Raw genomic sequence first — 24,213 nt, 5'->3', positions numbered from 1 at the left:
TCTCTTGCTTACTGGGGAAACTAATTTCTTTCAGAAACAGTGTAACTTTTTTTTCTTTTTTAAAGATTTTATTTATTTGACAGACAGAGATCACAAGTAGGCAGACAGGCAGGCAGAGTGGGGGTGGGAAGCAGGCTCCCCACTGAGCAGAGAGCTTGATAGAGGGCTATATCCCAGTAGCCAAACCAAGCTGAAGGCAGAAGCCTAACCCACTGAGCCACCCAGGTGCCCCATCAGAAACAGTGTAACTTTCAGCAGACTACTAGGCCATTTGGATTGCTTGCTGCCTAAACTCTACTTTCCTGCAGTGGTAGCTATACCTATGTGGCAGTTGTTGCTATGGTATCCCTGTAGTCTCCCTGAGTTACTACTTGCTCCAGTGACAACATAATAGCATTATTTTGTGACCTGTCTCTAACAAAAGAATATGAGACTGATCTTTAGTTTTTACTCTGTGAATATGGTTTTCTGACCCACTACTGTTTACTCCAAAAAAGAAACATGCTCAGACCACGGTTTTTGCCTCCAGATGACCGAGCTGTGCGGGAAAGTGAGAGAAAAGCTGCCAAGCTGCATTTTAGTCAGTTGGGCAACAGCGAAAATTTTCTTTTAGAGGTGGAAAAAAGGTAAGACAATTACTTTAAAAAAAATGTTTTAGTTTGGTTCAGACACAGATAGCAGTGAATTCCTACTTAATGCCTTCATTTTCAGTGGAAATCTCCACAAGTTGTAAGAATTCTCAGATCAGGAAAAAAAAAAAAACGTATCTATTCAACATACTGAAATTTATTCAGGATGAGAATCTGGCCCTCACAGGGAACATTTCTGCTTTCTTGAACTACTGGGTCTGCTTTGGGTATAATTATTATTTTTTTAGGATATTATTTAGTTGAGAGAGAGAGAGAATAAGCTGGGAGTAGGCGCAGAGGAAGAAGGAGAAGAATATTCCCTGCTGAGCAGGAAGCTCCATGAGATGTGGGGTTCAGATCACGACCTGAGCCAAAGGCAGATGCATAACAAACTGAGCCACCCAGGTGTCCCTGGATATAATTATTGATAATTCTCTAAAGCTGCTGTTCAAAGCTTACAGGTAGGGATACCATGAGATATCCTCCCCATAAATGCTTACCAACTCTTTCCTGAAGTTATAAATCAGTATGCAGTCTTTTCCTATTGAATTAGAAGGTTTTCATTACCAGGGAGATTAATTTCTTAAAAGATAAGGGAAACATTTTTCTACCAAATCAAAAGTAAACAGACCTTGAAGATCTAAAGTATCTGAATGGTAGATTTTTCTACTTCTTGTTACTAAAATCTGATCAAAATAAGATACCATGTATTCTACTCCAAAACTCATGCTCTTTATTCTTAAAAAGTAGCTTTATTATTTTTGAAAAGCAACTCCACTAAGTTTTACGTAATACAGAAAAATGCAGTGAAAATCACCCCATACTCTGTTACCAAGAGTTAACTACTAGTAATGTTCAGTAGACATCCTTCTAGACATCTGTGTACCTACCAAAAGACAAATATACATGTGTCTGTTAGTATTGCTTTCTGGTGGTATAAGTAAAGCATTACTTATTATTGAGAATTTGGAAAGTACAGAAAAACCACAAGAAATAAATAAGCAATTCATATTTTCACCAATGAGAAGTAAACATTAATTATATTATAGTAAACATCCTCTTTGTCTTAGGTATATGTATGTGTGTTTATATATTATAATCTATGTTATATAATTGATCTCTAAATATACATTAATAATAAAATAATACTTATATATTATTTTATAGTAATTTGCTTCCTATGCATAACATTTGTAGCTTGTTAAGATATGACATATCTCCACAACATTAAATATTCCTCTCCAGAATGAGTTTTTTCTTTTTTTTTTTTTCTTTTTTTTTTTAATTTATTTGTTTGACAGACAGAGGCCACAAGTAGGCAGAGAGGCAGGCAGAGAGAGAGGAGGAAGCAGGCTCCCTGCCGAGCAGAGAGCCCGATGTGGGGCTCGATCTCAGGACTCTGGGATCATGACCCGAGCCGAAGGCAGAGGCTTTAACCCACTGAGCCACCCAGGCACCCCCAGAATGAGTTTTTTCTTTATTGCTGTTCCCCTCCATGAGAATTAGGACCTTGCTTGTCTTATTTGTTGCAGTATCCCTAGTGCTTAGAACACTGACTGACACATATAAGATACAAAAAAAAATAATTTATTGAATGATGAATGAATGAAGTCAATAACTGTTCTCTTGGCCTGGGATCTTTCTCTTTGTCTATCTCTGCCCTGATCCTTTAGATGTCTTATAATGTAATGCTCAGAGAACATTTTTAGTTCTCTATATGTATATTTTTATTTCTCTATTTTTTAACCCAAGTCTGAGGTTTTTACATAGAGTAAAATTAACCCTGCTATAAAAAGAAATGGAATGTTCCTTAAAAATTATTTGTATATATATATTTATAAAGTAATTCTTATTTTAATTCATTCGGGATACCTTGTTTATTACAGAAATATAGAGATGAATTAATGTGTAACTGAATACACTTCCTAATAAGGCAGATAATTAGCACTATCATATTTCTGTTTATCATAGTTACCATATGATGTGATGATTGCAAAAGCAGAGGTAAAATGTTACTCAAGTGCCGGGTCCTAGCTTTAATATCTTTTAAGATCTTTAACCCTGGGTAAAGACTTTTTTAAGGCTTTCTGAATCCCAGTTCCGCCAACCTATACAGTGGTAATGAATAATAGGGGAGCTTTTATGATTAGATTAAATGGTGGGTATAAAGTGCCTGGCTCATAGTCTAGGCTGTCTGTACTTCCAGTCTGTAGTTATGTCTTACTATATTATATCAATCAAAAGCAAACTTTTGCCTCTATTGTCTTTTTTTTTTTCTTTTAACTAATGGCTGTAGTTGCTCCCAGTACAATTCTTGGCAGCAGAACTTTCCTTTCTGTGTCCTATGAATTTTTTAATTCAAAAGAAAATATCTTATTCCCTTAAACACTTAGACCTAAGTTTGTATCAAGAAAACAGAGTGTCTAAGTCCTGAATTTTCTGCCTTTCATACTTTATTATTTTTTTTAAAGATTTTATTTAGAGAGTGAGAGAGAGCACATACCTGCGTGAGCAGGGGGAGGGGCAGAGGGAGAGAGAGAATCTCAAGCAGACTCCCTGCTAAGCCCAAAGCCTTACACAGGGCTCAGTACCACCACCCTGAAATCACGACCTGAGCTGAAATCAAGAGTCAAATGCTAAACCTATTGAGCCTGATTTTCATACTTTAGAGGCTGAACTATATAGTGCCTTCTCTCTCACTATTCCCAGTAACAATATTATGGTTTTAAAAAATGGGTTTAACTGAACTATTTGTGAAAATAATATTTTATAGAACATTTAAAAAATCTTATTACCATGAATTAACGTTTTCTAAATAGCATTTACTGGTGATCTCAGAAAGCTCCTTTTGAGCTTTTTCAAAAATTTTTAATTTTAAATAAATTATTCTGTGTGGCAGCTCTAGGGAGAAGACAATGAAAAACTGTGTGACCGATGAGAGCTCTGCATCAAAAGTCAATGCCGATGTTGATAACAGAATTGAAACTGGTAAATTTCCTTTCTTTGATCACAAAATGCTTAGAACATTAGTTATTTCAGCTTTTGTGGCTCATCTAGAATAGGATGAAGACAAAATAGTTGAGAAATAACAGATTTGAAGTAAGCACTAGATTTACTGTGTTTTTCCTCCCTTCTCTCAATGCCAGAAAAGGCCCTATTTATTGAGCAGGCCTAAACCAGAACCCATCAAGTACAAGCTGTACTCAGAATTCAATTTCATTTACATCAATTTACATCATTAGTACATTCTGAAAATTGCATTACCAGTCCCCATGGTCCCTGAGCATTGCTAAGGTGATTGATCTATTAGCCAGAGACTCATGACTCATCTGTATCAATGCAGCTCAGACCCTGGCCCTTCTGGGTTTCTCTACCTTGAACCTTTGCAGCTGCATAATCTCTTGTGTTTGTGCTATATTCCTGGTGAGTGTTGCCTGTAAGTACTGTTGGTAACCTAATAGGATTAAAATGGTTATGCCACATTTAATGATTGTGGCACAGTCAAGGAGAAAGCTTTCCTTGAGAGGAATAGCAAACCGTGGACTCTTATGGATTAATCTGGCCCTCATCAGATGACTTTTTACTTGAGGAAACTTTATTTTGCAGAGCCCTCTGTCTGTTTGAAGGATACACCAAATTATTTACAATCTCTAAAAATTAATCCCTAAAATTCCAGGAATAACTTTAATAGATGGACTATGTAGTTCAGACATTAAGAATTTCCCATTTATAACATAAAGTATTTTGTTTTCCTTACTACTTATTTATCTGTGTGGACACATACTACAAGTCATTTTCATGTGATTTTTATGGTAACATAAGCCATAGTGAAGTATGATTTTTATTTTTCTTTCTTGGAAATCTCAGTGCCCATATGTCATGGAGCATGGATTGCTTTATTTCATTTTAAATAACATTTTTTATATTTAAAATTTGATGACATTTTGGGGTACCCAAGTGGCTCAGTCAGTTAAGTGTCTGATTCTTAATTTCAGTTTGGGTTGTAGTCTCGGGATTATAAGATTGGGCCCCTCTGTCAGGCTCTGTGCTCAGTAGGGAGTCTGCTTAAGATTCTCTCCCTGAGTGCCTGGGGGACTCAGTCGGTTGAATGTCTGCCTTCAGCTCAGGTCATGATCCCAGGGTCCTGGGATTGAATCCTGCATTGGGCTCCCTGCTCCAGAGGGAGTCTACTTCTCCCTCTCCCTCTGCCTGCCACTCCCCCTGCTTGTGCGCTCTGTCTTTCTCTCTAACTCTCTCAGTCTCTCTCACTCTCAAATAAGTAAAATCTTTTAAAAAATAGAAGATTCTCTCTCCCCTACTGCCTCTCCCCCCATCAAGCACTCTGTAAAGTGGTTGATTTTAATTAATTAAAAATAAATAAAAACACGGTGGGAAGTCTGCTTAGGATTCTTTCAATTTCCCACTGCCCCTCCCCTCCCTGCTCAAGTGCTCTTTCTCTCTAAAATAAATAAATAAATCTTTTTAAAAATTAAATAAAATTTGATGAAATTCTATTTTTTTATTTTTAAAAATTTTTTTTTATTTTTTATAAACATATATTTTTATCCCCAGGGGTACAGGTCTGTGAATCACCAGGTTTACACACTTCACAGCACTCACCAAAGCACATACCCTCCCCAATGTCCATAATCCCACCCCCTTCTCCCCAACCCCCTCCCCCCAGCAACCCTCAGTTTGTTTTGAGATTGAGTCACTTATGGTTTGTCTCCCTCCCAATCCCATCTTGTTTCATTTATTCTTCTCCTACCCACTTAAGCCCCCATGTTGCATCACCACTTCCTCATATCAGGGAGATCATATGATAGTTGTCTTTCTCTGCTTGACTTATTTCACTAAGCATGATACGCTCTAGTTCCATCCATGTTGTCGCAAATGGCAAGATTTCATTTCTTTTGATGGCTGCATAGTATTCCATTGTGTATATATACCACATCTTCTTGATCCATTCATTTGTTGATGGACATCTAGGTTCTTAGCATAGTTTGGCTATTGTGGACATTGCTGCTATAAACATTCGGGTGCACGTGCCCCTTTGGATCACTACGTTTGTATCTTTAGGGTAAATACCCAATAGTGCAATTGCTGGGTCATAGGGCAGTTCTATTTTCAACATTTTGAGGAACCTCCATGCTGTTTTCCAGAGTGGCTGCACCAGCTTGCATTCCCACCAACAGTGTAGGAGGGTTCCCCTTTCTCCACATCCTCGCCAGCATCTGTCATTTCCTGACTTGTTGATTTTAGCCATTCTGACTGGTGTGAGGTGATATCTCATTGTGCTTTTGATTTGTATTTCCCTGATGCCGAGTGATATGGAGCACTTTTTCATGTGTCTGTTGGCCATCTGGATGTCTTCTTTGCAGAAATGTCTGTTCATGTCCTCTGCCCATTTCTTGATTGGATTATTTGTTCTTTGGGTGTTGAGTTTGCTAAGTTCTTTATAGATTCTGGACACTAGTCCTTTATCTGATATGTCGTTTGCAAATGTCTTCTCCCATTCTGTCAGTTGTCTTTTTTTTTTTTTAAAGATTTTATTTATTTATTTGACAGAGAGAGATTACAAGTAGGCAGAGAGAGAGAGAGAGAGGGAAGCAGGCTTCCTGCCGAGCAGAGAGCCCGATGCGGGACTCGATCCCAGGACCCTGAGATCATGACCTGAGCCGAAGGCAGTGGCTTAACCCACTGAGCCACCCAGGTGCCCTGTCAGTTGCCTTTTGATTTTGTTAACTGTTTCCTTTGCTGTGCAAAAGCTTTTGATTTTGATGAAATCCCAATAGTTCATTTTTGCCCTTGCTTCCCTTGCCTTTGGCGTTGTTCCTAGGAAGATGTTGCTGCGATGAAATTCTATTTTTTTTAAGATTTTATTTATGAATATACTTTGGAGAGAGAGTTCATGTGCATGTCAGGGGCGGGACAGATGGGGATGGAGAAAGAAAGAGAATCTCAAGCAGACTCCTTGCTGAGCATGGAGCATGTCACAGGACTTGATCTCATGACCCTGAGATCATGACCTGAGCAGAAACCAGGAGTTGGTGCTTAATCTACTGAGCCACCAAGACACCCTTGATGAAATCCTATTATAACAATTTTGGAAAATACTAAAAAGCATGAAGAATAGCATTTTAATCACTCATAAGCCTGTCCCCTAGAGAGAATCGCAATTAATAATTTGATAGACAGCCTTCTTGTATTTTTTCTAGGTAAAAACATTTATATATCCATTTCCAGAATGATAAAGATACTTTGAACTATAATTTGACTGCTTTTTTTTGGTATGAGCTGAGTTCATTTATGTCATACTATTATGTTATTTATGTCATATTACATCATTAGCACACATAAATGTTCACCCCCACACGTTAAAATGTTTTAAAGTGCATAGTTTCAGGGCATTGGAGTGCTTCAGTTGGTTAAGTGTGTGGGACTCTTGGTTTTGGCTCAGATCGTAATCTTGGGGGGTGTCTGGCTCGGTTAAGATTCTCTCCCTCTGGCCCTGTCCGCCCCCTTTCCCGCCTTCTACACTCTGACTCTCAAATAAATCTTTTCTTTTTTTTTTAAGGTGCATAGTGTAGGGGTACCTGGGTGGCTCAGTGGGTTAAGCCTCTGCCTTCGGCTCAGGTCATGGTCTCAGGGTCCTGGAATTGAGCCCCACATCGGACTCTCTGCTCAGCGGGGAGCCTGCTTCCCCCCTCTCTCTGCCCACCTCTCTGCCTACTTGTGATCTCTCTTTCTCTCAAATTAGTAAATAAAATCTTAAAAAATAAAATAAAATAAAAAGGTGCATAGTCTCAGAATGCCTGGGTGGCTCAGTCAGTTAAGCCATTGCCTTCAGCTCAGATCATGATCCCAGGGTCCTGGGATGGAGTCCCTCTTCGGGCTCCTTGCTCAGCGGGGAGCCTGTTTCTCTCTGTCTCTAATTGCCACTTTGCCTGCTTGTACTCTCTGTCTGTCTCTCTCTCTCTCTCTTTCACAAATAAATAAAATCTTTAAAAAAAAGAAAAGATACATAGTCTCTACTGAAAACAAACTACTTTACCAGATACAGGATCCATTTCTAAATGTTCTTGGAAGTTCCAGCTGTTGCCTGGATTTTTTTTTTAATATAAAATTTATGTTGCTACTTTGAAACGTGAAAGAGCTTTGCTTTCCACTGAAAATTGTATTTGTGCTAGACCCCTGGGGAGTGTTGCTTGTAAGCACTGTTCATAATCCAATATGACTAAAGTGGTTATCCCATGTTAATGGTTGTGCCACAGGCTAGAAGAAAGCTTTCTGGAGAACAGTTCCCACTGGCTCAGTTGTTCCAAACAGTGCTTTCCCACAAATCATTTAGAATGATACTCACTGGCATGGCTACTATAAAAAAACTGGAAAATAACCCATGTTGGCAAGGATGTGGAGAATTTGGAACTGCTGGTCCAACTGTCTGGTGGGAATATAAAATGGTACAGATGCTATGGACAACAGTATAGCAGTTCCTGAAAAAATAAAAATAAAATTACCATATGATGCAGTGATTCCACTTTGGGGCATATTGCCAAAGAAGAGAAAGCAGGGTCTTGAAGAGGTGTTTATGCATGTTCATAGCAGCGTTATTTACAAGGGCTAAAACATGGAAGGAATCCAAGTGTCCACCAACAGATGAATGAATAAGCAAAATGTGGTATACACAAACAGCGAAATATTATTTACCCTTAAAACAGAAGGAAATTCTAACATGTGCTACAACATGGATGAACTTAAGGGCATTTGCTAAGCAAAATTAGCCAGTCTCAAAAAGACAGACACTATATGATCCCACTTAATGAGATACTTAAAGCAGTCAAAATCACAGAGGCAGGAAATAGAATGGTGTTTGCCAAAGGCTACAGGGAGGGGGATGTAGAGAATTATAATTTAATAGATATAGTTTCAGTTCTATAAGATGAAGAGTTCTGGAGATGATGGCGGTGATAGTTGCACAACATTATGAATGCATTTTTTAAATTTTTTTAAAAAGATTTTATTTATTTGACGGAGAGAGAGATCACAAGTAGGCAGAGAGGCAGGCAGAGAGAGAGAGAGTGGAGGAAGCAGGCTCCCCGCGGAGCAGAGAGCCCGATGTGGGGCTCAATCCCATGACCCTGGGATCACGACCTGAGCCGAAGGCAGAGGCTTTAACCCATTGAGCCACCCAGGCGCCCCATGAATGCATTTTTAAAAAAGTTTTATTTAGTTATTTGACAGAGAGAGAGTGAGCACAAGCAGGCAGAGCAGCGGGCAGAGGGAGAGGGAGAAGCAGGCTTCTCCCTGAGCAGGAGTCTGATGTAGGGCTCCACCCCAGGATCATGACCTGAGCCGAAGGCAGACACGTAACCTAACCCAGGCGCCTTATGAATGCATTTAATACCACTGAACTGTACACTTAAAATGACTGATGGTATACTTAAAAATTTAAGATGGCAAATTTTGTATTATATTTATGTTATATTTAGCTACAATAAAAGTAATTGAGGGGGGAACCCAAAACTATGGAGACAGTAAAAAGATCAGTGGTTGCCAAGCTAGAGGGGAGGAAGAGATGACCAGGTAAGGTGTACTATACCTTCATTCTTTTGCATGAAGGGTGGGACATGGGTAGCTGTTACTGATATTGCCAAGAGATGAAATTGACTGAGGTTAATTTCAATTAACTTCCAGGTCTTCCCCTGGAATTGCAGGCCTTCAATAGACTCCAGAATTCCAAAACAGTTACATCAGACAGATTCTGCCAGTGCAACTATTGCCTAGGTGGAGGACAGGTGCAGCGTGCTGCTTACTCTGCTCTCTTCCCATCTCCATGGTTTTGCCTTTTCCAGAATAGTATATAGTTGGAATCATTAAGTATGTAGCCTTTTTAGACTGGATTCTTTACTTATTAATATTCATGTAAGGTTCCTTTATGTCCTTTCATGGTTTGCTAGCTCCTTTCTTTCTAGTACGGAATAGTTTTCTGTTGTCTGGGTGTACCAAACTTTCTTTATCCATTCACCTACTGAAGGACATCTTGGTTGCTTCTAAGTTTTGGCAATTTTGAAAAAAACTGTTATAAACATCCATGTGCAGTGTTTATGTGGACATAAGGTTTCAATTCCTTTGGGCAAATACCAAGTGTTTGATTTTGTAAGAAACTGCCAAACTGTCACCCAATACAATCTGCTTTTTAAAAATATCTTTTTATATACTGAGCTTCTTAAATTGAAGTTTTTCGAACTGGATTCATATTCTCAGAGTTTGTGAGAATATTGAGTTTGAAAAACACTGATATAGATGGGCATATGCTATAGAAACTCAGACCGTGTTAAGAGCATGCGTGAAAATGTTTTGTGGACAGTGTGGAAAAAAGTCCTTAGTCATTAAAGGCTGTGGAGCCCTGGGATAGCCTGAGAGCTTGGTGAGATTGGTGTGAATAGCTATGTGAAAGTGGTAATGAGTATAGCAGGTCATAGACTGTTGAGTGACCATGTGACTTGGATAGAAGGTCAGATTATTGGAGAACAATGAATGCCTTACTAAAGATAATTTACATGAAAATAACACATATATACTCTGTGAGTTGAAAGGAGTCTGTTCACTCTTTTAGCCAATTCCTTTTACCTTTTGGTAGAATTGCACCTTAAATATATTTGTCTAATTAGGTATCTTATTTTAAAACAGCAAAGAGGGGTAGGCACCTGGCTGGCTCAGTTGGTAGAACATGCGATTCTTTGTCTGAAGGTTTTGAGTTAAGCCCCATGTTGGGTGTAGAGATTACTTAAACTAAAATCTTTAAAAAAATAAAATAGTGGGACGCCTGAGTGGCTCATTCAGTTGGGCAGCTGCCTTCGGCTCGGGTCTTGATCCCGGTGTCCTGGGATGGAGTCCCACGTTGGGCTCCCTGTTCAGCGGGGAGCCTGCTTCTCCCTCTGCCTTCACCTGCTACTCTGCCTGCCTGTGTGCTCTCTCTCTGACAAAAAAATAATAATAGAATAGCAAAGAAAAATTCATCACAATCACCACTGTACAGGAATGAAAGCAGCATTATCTATAATAGCCCAAAAGTCTATCAGCTGATGAATAGATAAAGAAAATATGGTGTATCCATAAAAAAGAATACATCTATAATGTATATCTTGAAAACATCATGCTTAGTGATGGGAGCCAGACACAAAGAGTCAAATATCATATTATTCCATTTATATGCCATGTCCAAAATAGGAAATTCCATAGAGACAGAAAGTATATTGATGGTTGTCAGGTGCTGGCAGGAAAGAGAATTGAAAGTGACAGCTGGGGCACCTGAGTGGCTCAGTGGGTTAAGCCACTGCCTTCGGCTCAGGTCACGATCTCACGTCCCGGGATCAAGTCCCGCATCGGACTCTCTGCTCAGCAGGGAGCCTGCTTCCTCCTCTCTCTCTCTGCCTGCCTCTCTGCCTACTTGTGATCTCTCTCTGTCAAATAAATAAATAAAATCTTAAAAAAAAAAAGAAAGAAAGTGACAGCTAATTGAGTTTCTTTTGGATAATGAAATTAGATCATGGTGATGGTCGATAATTTTGTGAATATACTGAAAATCACTAAGTTGTACACTGTGAAAGGTTAATTGTAAGGTAATTACTATAATTACTATATAATTATAATTAATTAAATATTATATACTTATTATAATTATAATTATAAGGTAAGTTAAAGATTCCTTATTCCCCCGCAAAAGTTATTCTTTTTGTTTGTTTGTTTATTTGACAGACAGAGATCACAAGTAGACAGAGAGGCAGGCAGAGAGAGAGAGAGAGGGAAGCAGGCTCCCTGCTGAGCAGAGAGCCTGATGCGGGACTCGATCCCAGGACTCTGGGATCATGACCCGAGCTGAAGGCAGCGGCTTAACCCACTGAGCCACCCAGGCACCCACACAAAAGTTATTCTATAGCCATTGGTAACTGATTGAAATTTGAGGTGAATGAGAATCAAAGAATTAATTTCTATCTTGAGGGATTGATTGAGTAGTAATAATGCCATTACTGAGATGTGGGGTTTTTTTTTAAATACTTTATTTATTTATTTAACATAGAGAGAGATCACAAGTAGGCAGAGAGGCAGGCAGAGAGAGAGGGGAAGCAGGCTTCTTGCTCAACAGAAAGCCCAATGCGAGGCTCAATTCCAGGACCCTGAGATTATGACCTTATGACCTGAGCTGAAGGCAGTGGCTTAACCCACTGAGCCACCCAGGTTCCCCCTGAGATGTGATTTTGAAATGGGTGGGGCACATCAGTAGCAGCAGGCCTGGAAATGAAGATAATGAGTTTGGTTTAGAAAATATTTTTTATTTATCTAGGACAGGGGCACTCCTTAGAGGCAGTTAAAAAAAAGCTTAGGTCTGGAGATGAAAAGAGAGGAGAGTTGAGATGGAGATTTTGGGTCATTCAGGGCGCCTGGGTGGCTCAGTCAGTTAAGAGTCTTCCTTCAGATCAAGTTGTGATCTCAGGTCCTGGAATCAAGCCCTGCATTGGGATCCCTGTTCAGCAGGAAGCCTTCTTCTCCCTCTCCTCCTGGCTTTTGCTCTCTGTTGCTATCTCTGTCACTCTTTCTCTCAAATAAATAAATAAAATAAATCTTTAAAGAAAAAAAGATTTTGGAACATCCAAATTTAGGTAATAAAGAGAAGATATGGGAGCATTTAGCAAAAAATTTGGATATTGGGGAATTTGAAAGAAAAAGAACCTGTGAATCTGGAGAAGAATATAAATACAGTAGAAAAAAAAACAGGATGGAGCAGGGTCTTGGACACCTGGGAAGTATAAGTATTGTTCTGTAGGATGAAGGTAAAAGGAGGCCTGAACCCAAAATTGCAGTGTTCTTACCATCCTCATTTTTTTTTTTACAAAGAATCAGGATAAGACCAGTAAATTCTGATTTACTTTGTTTGTTTTGTTTTTACTATGTTACTAGTGCAATAGGAGCCAGAGAACATAAACTTTGAGAGCTTAAAAGTAGTTCTGTCAAATAGAATCATCTAAGTGCATTTTTATATTGGAGTAATAGGAAATTTCAGTCCCAGGAGGCAACTCACAAGTAGGAAGCATTTTAGAGCCCCAAATGGACTGAAGGGCTGGATTTTCAAAAAGCTGGCTTTATTCGCTGTGTAGTCTCAGCTGCCCTGGCTTACAACAGCTTTCTGTTGCCAGAGCCTACAGATGAGAACTAGCAGAAGAGCACATTGTTTGACTAAGGCCCAAGTTTTTAAAACTATCTTAATTCTTACACAATCCTGCTAGGGAAACAAACCTCCCTAAACAAGAAACTTATTTTCATCCAAATTCCCCCAGAAGACTCCAGATCCCAGAATTGTAAGTACTGATCAAGGATGTGCAGGGGCGCCTGGGTAACTCAGCTGAGAGACTGACTCTTGGATTTGGCTCAGAACATGGGGGTGGGGCCCCATGTTGGGCTTCATGCTCAGCACAGAGTGGGCTTGAGATTCTCTCTCTGTCTCTCTCTGTCCCTCCCCCTGCTCTCATGTGCACACACTTTCTCTCTCAAATAAATAAATCTTTAAAAAAAATGTGCAAAAACTTCTCTACAAGCGTTCCAATCTAATAAAAATCTTTTTTTTTTTTAAAGATTTTTTATTTATTTATTTTTCAGAGGGAGAGCGAGCACAGGCAGACAGAGTGGAAGGCAGAGTCAGAGGGAGAAGCAGGCTCCCCACGGAGCAAGGAGCCCGATGCGGGACTCGATCCCAGGACACTGGGATCATGACCTGAGCTGAAGGCAGCTGCTTAACCAACTGAGCCACTCAGGCGTCCCAACAAGCGTTCCAATCTAATAAAAATCTTAACTGGCTCTTTCTGATAACAGTTTCTACAGTGGCCAGGACTAGGAGATAATTCTGTTTGTTTTTAAGATTTTATTTTTAAATAATCTCTGTACCCAGTGTGGGGCTTGAACTCACAATCAGGAGATCAAGAGTTGCATGCTCCATAGACTGAGCCAGCCAGGAACCCCCGATTACCTTGTTTCAACCTTACCTCAACCCTAAGAGATAGATAGTTTAGATTTGATCATCACTCTTTTACAATGGAGAAAATTACAGAGGTTAAGTTATTCGCCCAAATTCACATGGTTTCTAACTGGTGGCACCAGAATTAGCTCTCAATTTGTGACTTCCTTTCTAGTATCTTTCCATAATACATGTTGTCTTTGAAGTCTGGTCAGTGCTTCATTGTATTCCTTTTCTTTTAACACAGACTCAAACAAAGGACTTTTTATTCCCTTCCCAAATCGGGAAATAAAGGATTCCCTAATGAGTACTTCTGCAGCCCCGGGCAGTGGTATACCAGATCAGAAATTAGACACTTTCCCGCTGGGAACACAGGTAATGTATTCATTTTCCTGTTGATCTGTTGACTAGTCAGTGATTAATACTAACAGTTCATTGTACTTTCAATTATTTATGAAGGTCTAGGTGGACTTGTTTGATTTATCAAAGAAAGAAGGGCAAACAGGATGCAGAGGACCTTCTCCATTAATTTCAACCTACCTTTCCCCTCTCCCCTACTATCCCATTATTAAAAGTGGTATATTTATACATACAAGTTTTAGTACTTTTTATGCCAGGTATTTTGGCTCTCAAACAGGAATACAACACTTAGAAGTTTTGGCTGGTTTTAAAATTTCTCCTCTCTACCCAATGTCTCCATCTCCTGTTACTTCACTCCTTACATTTTCCACCTCTGACTTTTTAAAAAAGATTTATTTATTTATTTGAGAGAGAGAGAAAGAGAGCATGAGCTGCGGGAGAGAGAGAGAGAAGAAACAGACTCCCCACTGAGCTCGGAGGCCCACACAGGACCCTGAGTTCATGACCTAAGCTGAAGCCAAGAGCCAGAGGCTCAGCCTACTGAGCCACCCAGGTGCCCTTACCTCTGATTTTTTAATTACTCAATCTCAGCATCTCAAGCGTGGCTTTCCCAAAGCTGCCTCTTCATTGGAACATAAAAGAAGAAAAGTTAAGGGGTAAAGATGGCATAGAAGTTGTGGGCAGTGGGGAGGTAGAGATTGTGCAAGATGAGGCAAGAATTAAGAATAAATTTTTAGGGGCACCTGGGTGGCTCAGTGGGTTAAGCCTCTGCCTTCGGCTCAGGTCATGATCTCAGCTGAGGTCCTGGGATCGGGCCTCATATCGGGCTCTGCTCAGTGGGGAGTCTGCTTCCTTCTCTCTCTCTCTCTCTCTCTCTCTCTCTTTCTCCCCCTCTGCCTGCCTCTCTGCCTGCTTGTGATCTCTGTCTGTCAAATAAATAAATAAAATCTTTTTTTAAAAAAGAATAAATTTTTAGGGACACCTGGGTGGCTCAGTCAGTTAAGCATCTGCCTTTGGTTCATATCATGATCCTAGGGCCCTGGGATCAAGTCATTCATCAGGCTTCTTGCTTACCGGGGAGCCTACTGCTCCCTCTGGCGGCTGCTCCCCTGATGGTATTCTCTCTTTCTCTATGTCTGACAAATAAATAAATAAAAATCTAAACAACAACAACAAAAAAGTGTGAGTTTTTAGTGAAAAAAATTGTTGGGAGGGTTATACAACCATTATATAAGACTCGTGTGTGCTCACTTTGGCAGCACATATACTAAAACTGAACGATACAGAGAAGATTAGCATGGTCCCTGCACAAGGATGACACGCAAATTCGTGAAGCGTTAAAAAAAAAAAAGACTCATGTGTATAAGTATTATGCAGGAAGCAGAATTGACTACTTTATATTCTACTTCTCCTTTTGTCTGCATTTTCTGTGATAAATTACAAGCAATGAAATTGCTGAAAATAGCCAGAAGGAGAAAGAAAAGAAGCTCTGATTAATCCACATTTAGATAGTTAACACTGTACTAGTAAAAGGTTAGTAAGATTTTTTTTTTCAGTTTGAGTTTACCATACTTTCATCTTATAAAAAGACGTATTAAAAAAAAAAGACAGATTAGTATTTAGTTGATTTCTTTGTTTTTGGAGATTCTCTTTAGGTAACTTAGAAACTATCTCAATTACTATTTTAAAATATCTTAGTATTTATTTTTTCTTAAAGATTTTATTTGTTTGTTTGACAGACACAGCAAGAGAGGGAACACTAGCACGGGGAGTGGGGGAGGGAGAAATAGGCACCCCACTGAATAAGAAGCCCAAAGCCGGGCTAGATCCCAGGACCCTGAGATCATGACCTAAGCCGAAGTCAGACGCTTAACAACTGAGCCACCCAGGCACCCCTTAGTATTTGTTTTAAAGGAAATGTCTTGTAAGCTCATGTCTGGATGCCCATCAGCTCTGTTTTCCTAAACATTCAAACTTTTTTTTTGTTGCAGGAAGTGGCAAGAAGGGAGATCCCAAGCGACAGTCACCAGGAAGATGGTAAATATTTTGTTCAGGAAGTATTTTTGTCCAACTAATCAGAGAAACCTAGATGAGAAGATGGAGATATCTCAGCCCTGGGGCCCTATACAACTAACTCTTTCTGCTTTTGTTGGGGCTCCCCTGGATGCTTAGTGACCTGTGAGGCCTTTCTGGTTGAAGAGTGGATATTCTGACTTTCTTTTTGACTTCTGTACTGACTGGCTGTTCCTTGTTTCTTTTTTCTTACCTTTCTTGCCCTCTTTTGGATTTATGTCTTTATTCATCCATTTGTTCTCTCTATTGGTTTATTTATAAGTTATATACTATTTCAATACCTTTATTATTATTCCCCAAACTACAATATATGCCCTTAACTTATATAATTAAAAAAATTAATCAATACCTTAACTCTTCTCTTGGATAATTTAAAGACCTTAAAATACTTTACTCCTTTTAGTCTTTCCTGATTTAAATATTACTATTACAGATTTTAATTCTCACTATATTTTTAAAGCCACATGAAATTGTTATACAGTCAATGTTCATCTAAATTTAATCTTTGTATTTACCACTTTGTTCTTCATTTCTTTTTTTCATCCTAGATTTCCCTTCTGAGATCTATTTTCTCCAACTTATAGAATGTCTTTTAGAATTTCCTTTAGTGTGGGTTTATTCTGTTGAACACGTTCAGTTTTTGTTTGTGTGAAAATGCCTATATTTCACCATTATTTTTTTTAAGACTTTACTCATTTATTAGATAGAGAGATTATTAGATTATTATCTATTATTAGATAGAGAGATCACAAGCAAGGGGAGTGGGAGAGGGAGAAGCAGGCTCCCCGCTGAGCAGGAAGCCCAATATAGGGCTCAATCCCAGTATTCTGGGATCATGACTTGAGCCAAAGGCAGACGCTTAATGACTGAGCCACCCAGGCGCCCCATCCACCATCACTCTTAAAGAGTATTTTGGCCAGGTATAAATTTCTAGATTGGTAGTTATTTCTTCCAGAATATTGAAGGTATTCCACTGTATTGTTTTGGTTTTTACTTTTGAATAGTCAGCTGGAGGTCTTTCAGTCCTGCAGGGATAATCTGTCTTTTTTTTTTCTGGCTCCATTTAAGATTTTCCAATTGTTTTTGGTTTTCTTCAATTTTGGTATGACAAGTGGTTTTCTTTTTATTTATCTTGTTCAATATTTATTACACTTGAATCTGTTAATTGTGTCTTATTAATTCTGGAAAATGCTTCAAATATTGTTTGTGTCTCATTCTTTCCCTCTGTCCTTCTGGGACTCTTGATTAAATAAATATGTAGTAGAGATTTTTATTTTGTCCTCTTTTTCTTTTATTCTTTTGTATTTTTCATTTTGTGGGGGGTTCTGATCTGCATCCTGGATAATTCCTTCTGACCCATCTTTCATTTCCTTTTTCTTTTCTTATTTTAAAAGATGTTATTTATTTATTTGACAGTCAGAGATCACAAGTAGGCAGAGAGAAGAGGTAGCAGGCTCCCTGCTAGCAGAGAGCCCGATTCGGGCTGGATCCCAGAACCCTGGGATCATGACCTGAGTCAAAGGCAGAGGGTTTAACCCACTGAGCCACCCAGGTGCCCCTTACTAACATTTTCTTCAGCTGTGTCTAATCTGTTATTAATCTTTTTTCTTTTTTTTTAATTGTATTTACTTATTTGACAGAGAGAGATAATAAGTAGAGAGGCAGGCAGAGAGAGAGAGAGAGAGAGAGAGAGAAGAGGAAGTAGGTTCCCTGTCCAGAAGAGAGCCCAATGCAGGACTCGATCCCAGGACCCTGAGATCATGACCTGAGCCAAAGGCAGAGGCTTAACCCACTGAGCCACCCAGGCACCCAATCTGCTGTTAATCTTGTCTGCTGAGTTCTTAATTTCATTATTTTTATTTCTCAGTTCTGTAAGGTTTTTTTTTTTTTAAGATTTTATTTATTTATTTGAAGGAGAGAGAGAAATAATGAAGACAGAGAGAGAGAGCATGAGCAGGGGATGGGGAGAAGCAGGCTCTCTGCTGAGCAGAGAGCCCAGTGCAGGAGTTGATCCCAGGACACCAGGATCATGACCTGAGCTGAAGGCAGATGTTTAACCAATTAAGCCACCCAGGTGTCCCACAGGTCTCTAAGTTTTATTTTGTTCTTTTTCAAATCTGCTGGCTCAGTTTTTAGAAAGAGAAAATTTCCTGCTTTTTTTTTTTTCTTAAGATTTTATTTATTTATTTGACAGAGAGAGAGAGACAATAAGAGCAGGAACACAAGCCAGGGGAGTGGGAGAGGGAGAGGCAGGCTCCCCTGCAGAGCAGGGAACCTGATGTGGGGCTCAATCCCAGGATCCTGGGGATCATGACCTGAGCTGAAGGCAGACACCTAACGACTGAGCCACCCAGGCGCCCCTGTTTTGTATTTCCTTATGCATAGTAAACATAGCTGTTGCATAGGCTATATCTATAAATTCCGATACCTGAAGTTTATTGTCTTTTTTTTCTACTCATGCTTATGTTGTCTTGTTTCCCTTTTTGTTTCTTTGCTTTGGCTATTTGCTATGTATTTGAAAAACTATTTAAAGGAATTATTTAAAGTCTTACATAAAGGTATCCTTTCCAGATCAGATTTTCATTTGCTTCTACCAGCACTATCATTCTGGGATCACTTAAATCCAGGCTCAAAGCTCAAGGTTCCCTGGGCCCACTCAGTTGATACAAACCTGGATTGTCAGTCAGTACAAGGGCTGACTTATTTCCAGTTTACTTTTACTCTGAAGGTTGCATTTTGCTTGGGGTTCCATCCTAATGTGTAGATGAGGGTGGAATGGGGGGTAAGGATGGTTTGTCATACTCCTTACTTTGGGTAGATGTGGAACTTCTGTCCCTGTTATCTTAAAACTTCTGAGGGTAAATGTGACTTTCAGTGCTAGACTTACCTATATGTGTTCTTGCTGTTTCCTAGATTTTGGTCTAGAAAATCCTTACCAGCTAATAAGCTCTTTGATGTGTCATCCCACTTTTTTAATGTCTTCAATAAGAGGCACAGTCTGAATTATCTAATCATATCACTTGTTGTTAGATTCTTTTTGTTGCATAAAAATACTGTTCCTTTTCCTCACTGTGTAGGCTGGCCCTGGGTAAAACATTGATATTCTATAGGTGCTATAAATATAAAAAATGCTTGGTTCTACTTCTTTTAAGTTAATGTGACTAACTCAGGTATGCTTCCTAAGGAAGCCCTTTAAGCACATGAAACTCTGGAAACTCCAAAGAGCACAAAGACTTCTACTTGCCCCACTCTGACACTCTTTATCAATGACATACAGCTGTCTGAAAGAAACGCTTTATAGCTGGTTAGAGATTTTCATAGGTTTTTGATTCCCTGCCTTTTAATTGGCTTAGGATACTGGTTCCCAGTGTATGAATATAAGACCTCTGGCTGGAGTTTGAGAGTGGGATTGGGCTTAGCTTTATTGTGAGGAGTCTGTGAAATCATAGACCTACCAATTATTGTGTATAGACTGAAGACAGAAGATCACAACTATTGTCATATGGGGTACACCAAAATTTTTGCATTAAACAGCATCTAGAAAACTCTGATACTATAGTTTTAGGAGGAAATTCCTAGGGGATTAGGTTGACATGAAATTTATCTCCAGAATGCTAAAGATTCTTTATTGTTCACACAGCATCCAACACATTTTGTTGTTGTTCCATGTAAAAGTCCTTTTATCATTTTATGCTACTATTTATCAAAATTATAAACCATTGCTTCCTAAGAACTTTTTCTGGTAGACCGAGGTATGTCTAGTGAACACAGGTACCCTAGTGAACAGAGGTACCCTAACTGAGCCAAGAAGAATTCTCATTGTATTTTGTCTTTTCTTTTCTCCTTGGCGGTGGTTAGAATTTAGACGCTACTCTCCTCGTCAGTCTACGGTCCGATCCCCAGAGAAGATGGCTAGAGAAGGGTACCGACTATCTTTTTTGGACAATAAGTCTTCAGGTTCTTCTCCAGAAAAGGATTTGATACTAAAACCTGATAATCACCAGCTTACCCATGATGTCTCAGTGGGTAAACGTCTGGATGTGGGTGATTCTAGCCAGATCCATCCCTATCAGTTACCTTCAGATGCTGGTCTAGAAAATTATGATTGTCATTATTCTCACAATCTGTCCCTGCATGGAAGTCTTGGAAAAAGGCCTCAGAGAATCAAGAACTACCGTGAATATAGCATAAGGCCTTCAAATGACATGAAGGCCACCACATCCCATTCCTGTGGAGACTTACTGACTTCTCTGTCAAACCCTGACTCTAGCACCGGAAGGCTTTTGAAGCTTAGTTCAGGTAATAGCTTCCTGTGAGTTTATAGGCCTTTTTCCTTGTCATGAGATAGAGGTATTACTGAAGATCTTGGGGAGTTAACATTTCTTAAATTGCATTAGCATTTTTAAAATTTGATTTTGGGGTATCAGTAGCCAATGAAACTTCCAGAAATCTGCAGGATATGAGTTTAACATACAGATATATCATTAAAGAAAATATGCAGAAAAGTAAGCTTCATAGCTATGTACTCTTATAGCTAAATATCATGCCAGGACATATTTCTAGTAACGTCTAGCCTTCTCTGGCCACAGTCGGAGCAATACACTTCACATACTACTTCACAGTAGTGAAGACAGAAGAGATGCATGTTATTCTCCACCCCTTGCCTACTGCTCTCATGTAGGCTTGTAGTATGTGGACAGTTGGATTTAGCCAGAGTTGGGTATTTTCAGGTGGAGGTGGGGAGGAAAAGGATCCATAGAGTTGAAGGTGTATAGTATAGTAGGGAGAGGTTATTATGACCATTGGACTTCTGGTGGGGTAGGGTTGAAAGTAAGACATGAAGGAGCTGAAAGGCAGGGTCATCTCCCAGCCTGTTTCCTTCACAGATCTGTATGCCACAACACATTTCAACAGTGACCCTGCTCTGCTTGTTAATGTAGAGCAACAATTATCTACCAGTCTCAGTGATGTAACACCAGCACATGGATCTTTCCCAAACAATTCCGCCCTGGGAGACTCTCTACGGACACTGCTGTTGCCTACTGGGACCTCCGAACACAGAGAGAATCTGACCAAGAGGTCATTAAGCCCATCGAGGAGAGGATTCAAACGGAAGGACAATATTCTTGCCACCCTGAATCCAAAGACTGGTTTCAGAGATGCTACGGGAAGCGAGGCAAGTATTGGTTTGTTTGTGCTTGTTCATCAAACACATCACATCCAAGACCTGTTGAGGGTAGTAGTGATTCTGACCAAGGGTACTACAAATTCAAAGGGATTTTCAGAGGCCAGTGGTTAATACTACCAGGTCAAAGCCTGTGCTCTATTGTCCTTGGGAAAAGCATTCCCCTTCTGCTGCATTTTCTCATTTCTGTTACAGTGAGAACATTCGCTAATCTACTTCCAGAGTATAAATTTTGTGGGAACATACTCTGATGATAAGAAGTGGCAGACAGAGTTTACCACAGCAGGGAATACAGAAGTTGCCAGGGGCTCTGAGTTGGCTGAAGAATGAACTCTGTAGCTCTAATGTTTATAATCTTAAAATCTTAAATTTTTCTTAACTTTTTAAAAAAGATTTTATTTATTTACTTGACAGAGATCACAAGTAGGCAGAAAGGCAGGCAGAAAGAGGAGGAAGCAAGCTCCCTGCCGAGCAGAGAGCCCAATGTGGGGCTCGATCCCAGGACCCTAGGATCATGACCTGAGCCGAAGGCAGAGGCTTTAACCCTCTGAGCCACCCAGGCACCCCAAAATCTTAAATTTTAAAATTATTCACAGTTTTTTTTATTCATTTACTGGGCAGATCTACCTATACATATTTCTATATAAGATTCTTACTGAATAAAAAGTGTAGTAGTAGGTCCAACACTAACATTTAACATATAACATTTAAAATATTACAGGGGCATCTGGGTGGCTCAGTTAACCATCTGCCTTTGGCTCAGGTTATGATCCGAGGGTCCTGGAATCCCTGTGTCTAGCTCCCTGCTCAGTGGGGAGTTTGCTTTTTCCTCTTCCTCTTCCTTTCCCCTGTGGCCATGTTCTCTCTCTTTCTCTCTCTCTCTAAAATCAATAAAATCTTTCAAATGTTATAGAACATTTATGTTTACTATATGTTAACATACTAAACTTATGAGTTACAATTTTTAAAATACTCCCCAGGGGTGCCTAGGTGGCAATGTTGGTTAAGCATCTGACTTGATTTCATCTCAGGTCATGATCTCGGTGTCATTGGGATTGAGCCTTCTATCAGGATGCATGCTGAGCATGTATGTTTGAGATTCTCTCTCCTTCTACCCTTCCCCTCATGCTCTCTCTTTCTAAAATAAATCAATGTCTTAAAATACAATAACCTGCATTTTTGGCAGGTCTCGTTGGCTCAGTCAGTAGAGCATGTGACTACTGATATCAGGGTCATGAGTTTGAACATCATATTGGATATAGAATTTACTTAAGTAAACTAAAAATTTTTTTAAATGCTCCCCATTTTGTGATCTGTAAAATTTTTTTAAAGATTTTATTTATTTATTTGACAGAGAGAGATCACAAGTAGGCAGAAGAGAAGGCAGGTAGAGAGAGAGGAGGAAGCAGGATCCCTACAGAGCAGAGAGCCCGATGTGGGGCTTGATCCCAGGACCCTAGGATCATGACCTGAGCTGAAGGCAGAGGCTTAACCCACTGAGCCACCCAGGCACCCCTGTAAAATGTTTTTAAAATGTTCTGCAAGTTTAATCTTTTTATACTACATAACTTAATATACTGAGCCATAGTTCTAGGTGTCAAAACTTAATGTTTTCTTCTAAAAATCTCTACTGATTATGATGGAGTGTACTGTTGTCTTTGAAATTATCCTTGGATATACTACTATATTTGCTTGGACATAAATAACATTCTTTTTAAATCCAAACTGAGAGATCAAACCACCTTTTTTTTTTTTTTTTTAATGTTAACACCTTAAATGTCCAGAATCTTACTTCCCATATTGTGTAAGAATGACAAATGGTTGGTGGTGTTTTTTTTTTTTTTTTTCTTTCTTGAGCCTCTCTCTAGTGACCTGGGCAGTTTGCATGGTTTGCCAGGAAATCACAGTCCGCCGATCTCTGCCAGAACCTCTCATGTGGCCACTGTCCTCAGACAGCTCTTGGAGCTTGTGGATAAGCACTGGAATGGCTCTGGCTCTCTCCTTCTTAACAAGAAGTTTCTCAGTAAGTGAATGCATTCTCAGCTCCTGAAGAAGGGTCAGAACCTTGCTTCTGCTCTGTGTTCCTATAAAAGCCATTCAGCCCCCTTAACTCGCAAGGAAAAAATTGTTTGCATGATCATCAAAATTTGTCAGTGGCACAGTAATTGACAAATCTGCTTTTTTCTCATAGTCGTCTTCCCTGTTTATCAATATTCTTGCCTCATGTACCAATTGTTTTATACGTTTTGTGACATTTTTTTTGCTAGTTTTTGGGTAATATGTAGAGTTGATGACATACGTAAAACAGAGCACTGTGGTGTTAATGATTATGAAAGGATTTTATGATCCTTGGGACAGTGCCAATAATAAATACAATAAAAATTGGGCTTGATCATCAGAATTCTAAAATGCCTGTTAAAATGTTATGATTTGAAAAACATGAATGAATAAATGACTTGGACTCTTCTTAGGGCTTCTTTTTTAGGAAGTTGGAGGAAAAATAGTACTGCAAATGTTGCCCCCACGTCTTTGCTTATTGTTAAATGGAAAGAGTTCAAGGAGATTTTGGTGGTGGTAAACGTTTAGGAAGAACTAGAAACTTTAAAGTTGCTTGGGCTTAATTTTTTTTTAATTTCTAAAGATACACATAAGAGAAAAAAATCTTAGTATAGTTACTTTCCTTCCCACATTGACTCTCTGCTCTCATTTTTTAGGAAATTATCCTCAGGAGCCACTCATCAGTGACTAGAGAATAATAGCACAGGGCTATTGAGGGTGTACTCATGAAGGTCTACTGTTGTTTCTCCATAGAAGGCATGGGATGGAATTTCTTATCCATTATGAAACACCTCTTATACTTAGCAAATTCTTGTAAAAAGGAAATAGTAGATTATATTTGTCCTACCGAGCTGGTAGTTGTTGACTAGGAATACTGTGCTTTAGCTTTTAAGATT

General features: G+C 39.3%; 1 protein-coding gene across 7 annotated transcripts in view; it reads left to right on the top strand.

Annotated features, from left to right (window-relative positions):
* LRRC36 (leucine rich repeat containing 36) overlaps window positions 1–24,213 on the top strand; it is a 57,563-nt gene that overhangs the window by 16,590 nt on the left and 16,760 nt on the right. For 3 of the 7 annotated variants that reach the window (XM_082711901.1, XM_082711900.1, XM_082711899.1), the window contains exons 4-10: window positions 530–626; window positions 3,529–3,617; window positions 13,889–14,016; window positions 15,993–16,038; window positions 19,933–20,373; window positions 20,961–21,250; window positions 23,117–23,282. In XM_082711901.1, the coding sequence (XP_082568027.1) occupies window positions 530–626; window positions 3,529–3,617; window positions 13,889–14,016; window positions 15,993–16,038; window positions 19,933–20,373; window positions 20,961–21,250; window positions 23,117–23,282 (1,257 nt within the window). Of the gene's footprint in view, window positions 1–252; window positions 627–3,528; window positions 3,618–13,888; window positions 14,017–15,992; window positions 16,039–19,932; window positions 20,374–20,960; window positions 21,251–23,116; window positions 23,283–24,213 lie in introns of those variants that run through there. The other 4 variants (XM_082711902.1, XM_082711903.1, XM_082711905.1 and 1 more) reach the window with 4 other exon arrangements.

The sequence above is a fragment of the Mustela nivalis genome (assembly GCF_964662115.1).
Source record: "Mustela nivalis genome assembly, chromosome: 18".
Taxonomy (NCBI): domain Eukaryota; kingdom Metazoa; phylum Chordata; class Mammalia; order Carnivora; family Mustelidae; genus Mustela; species Mustela nivalis.
This window is presented reverse-complemented; position numbering and strand designations above follow the sequence as displayed.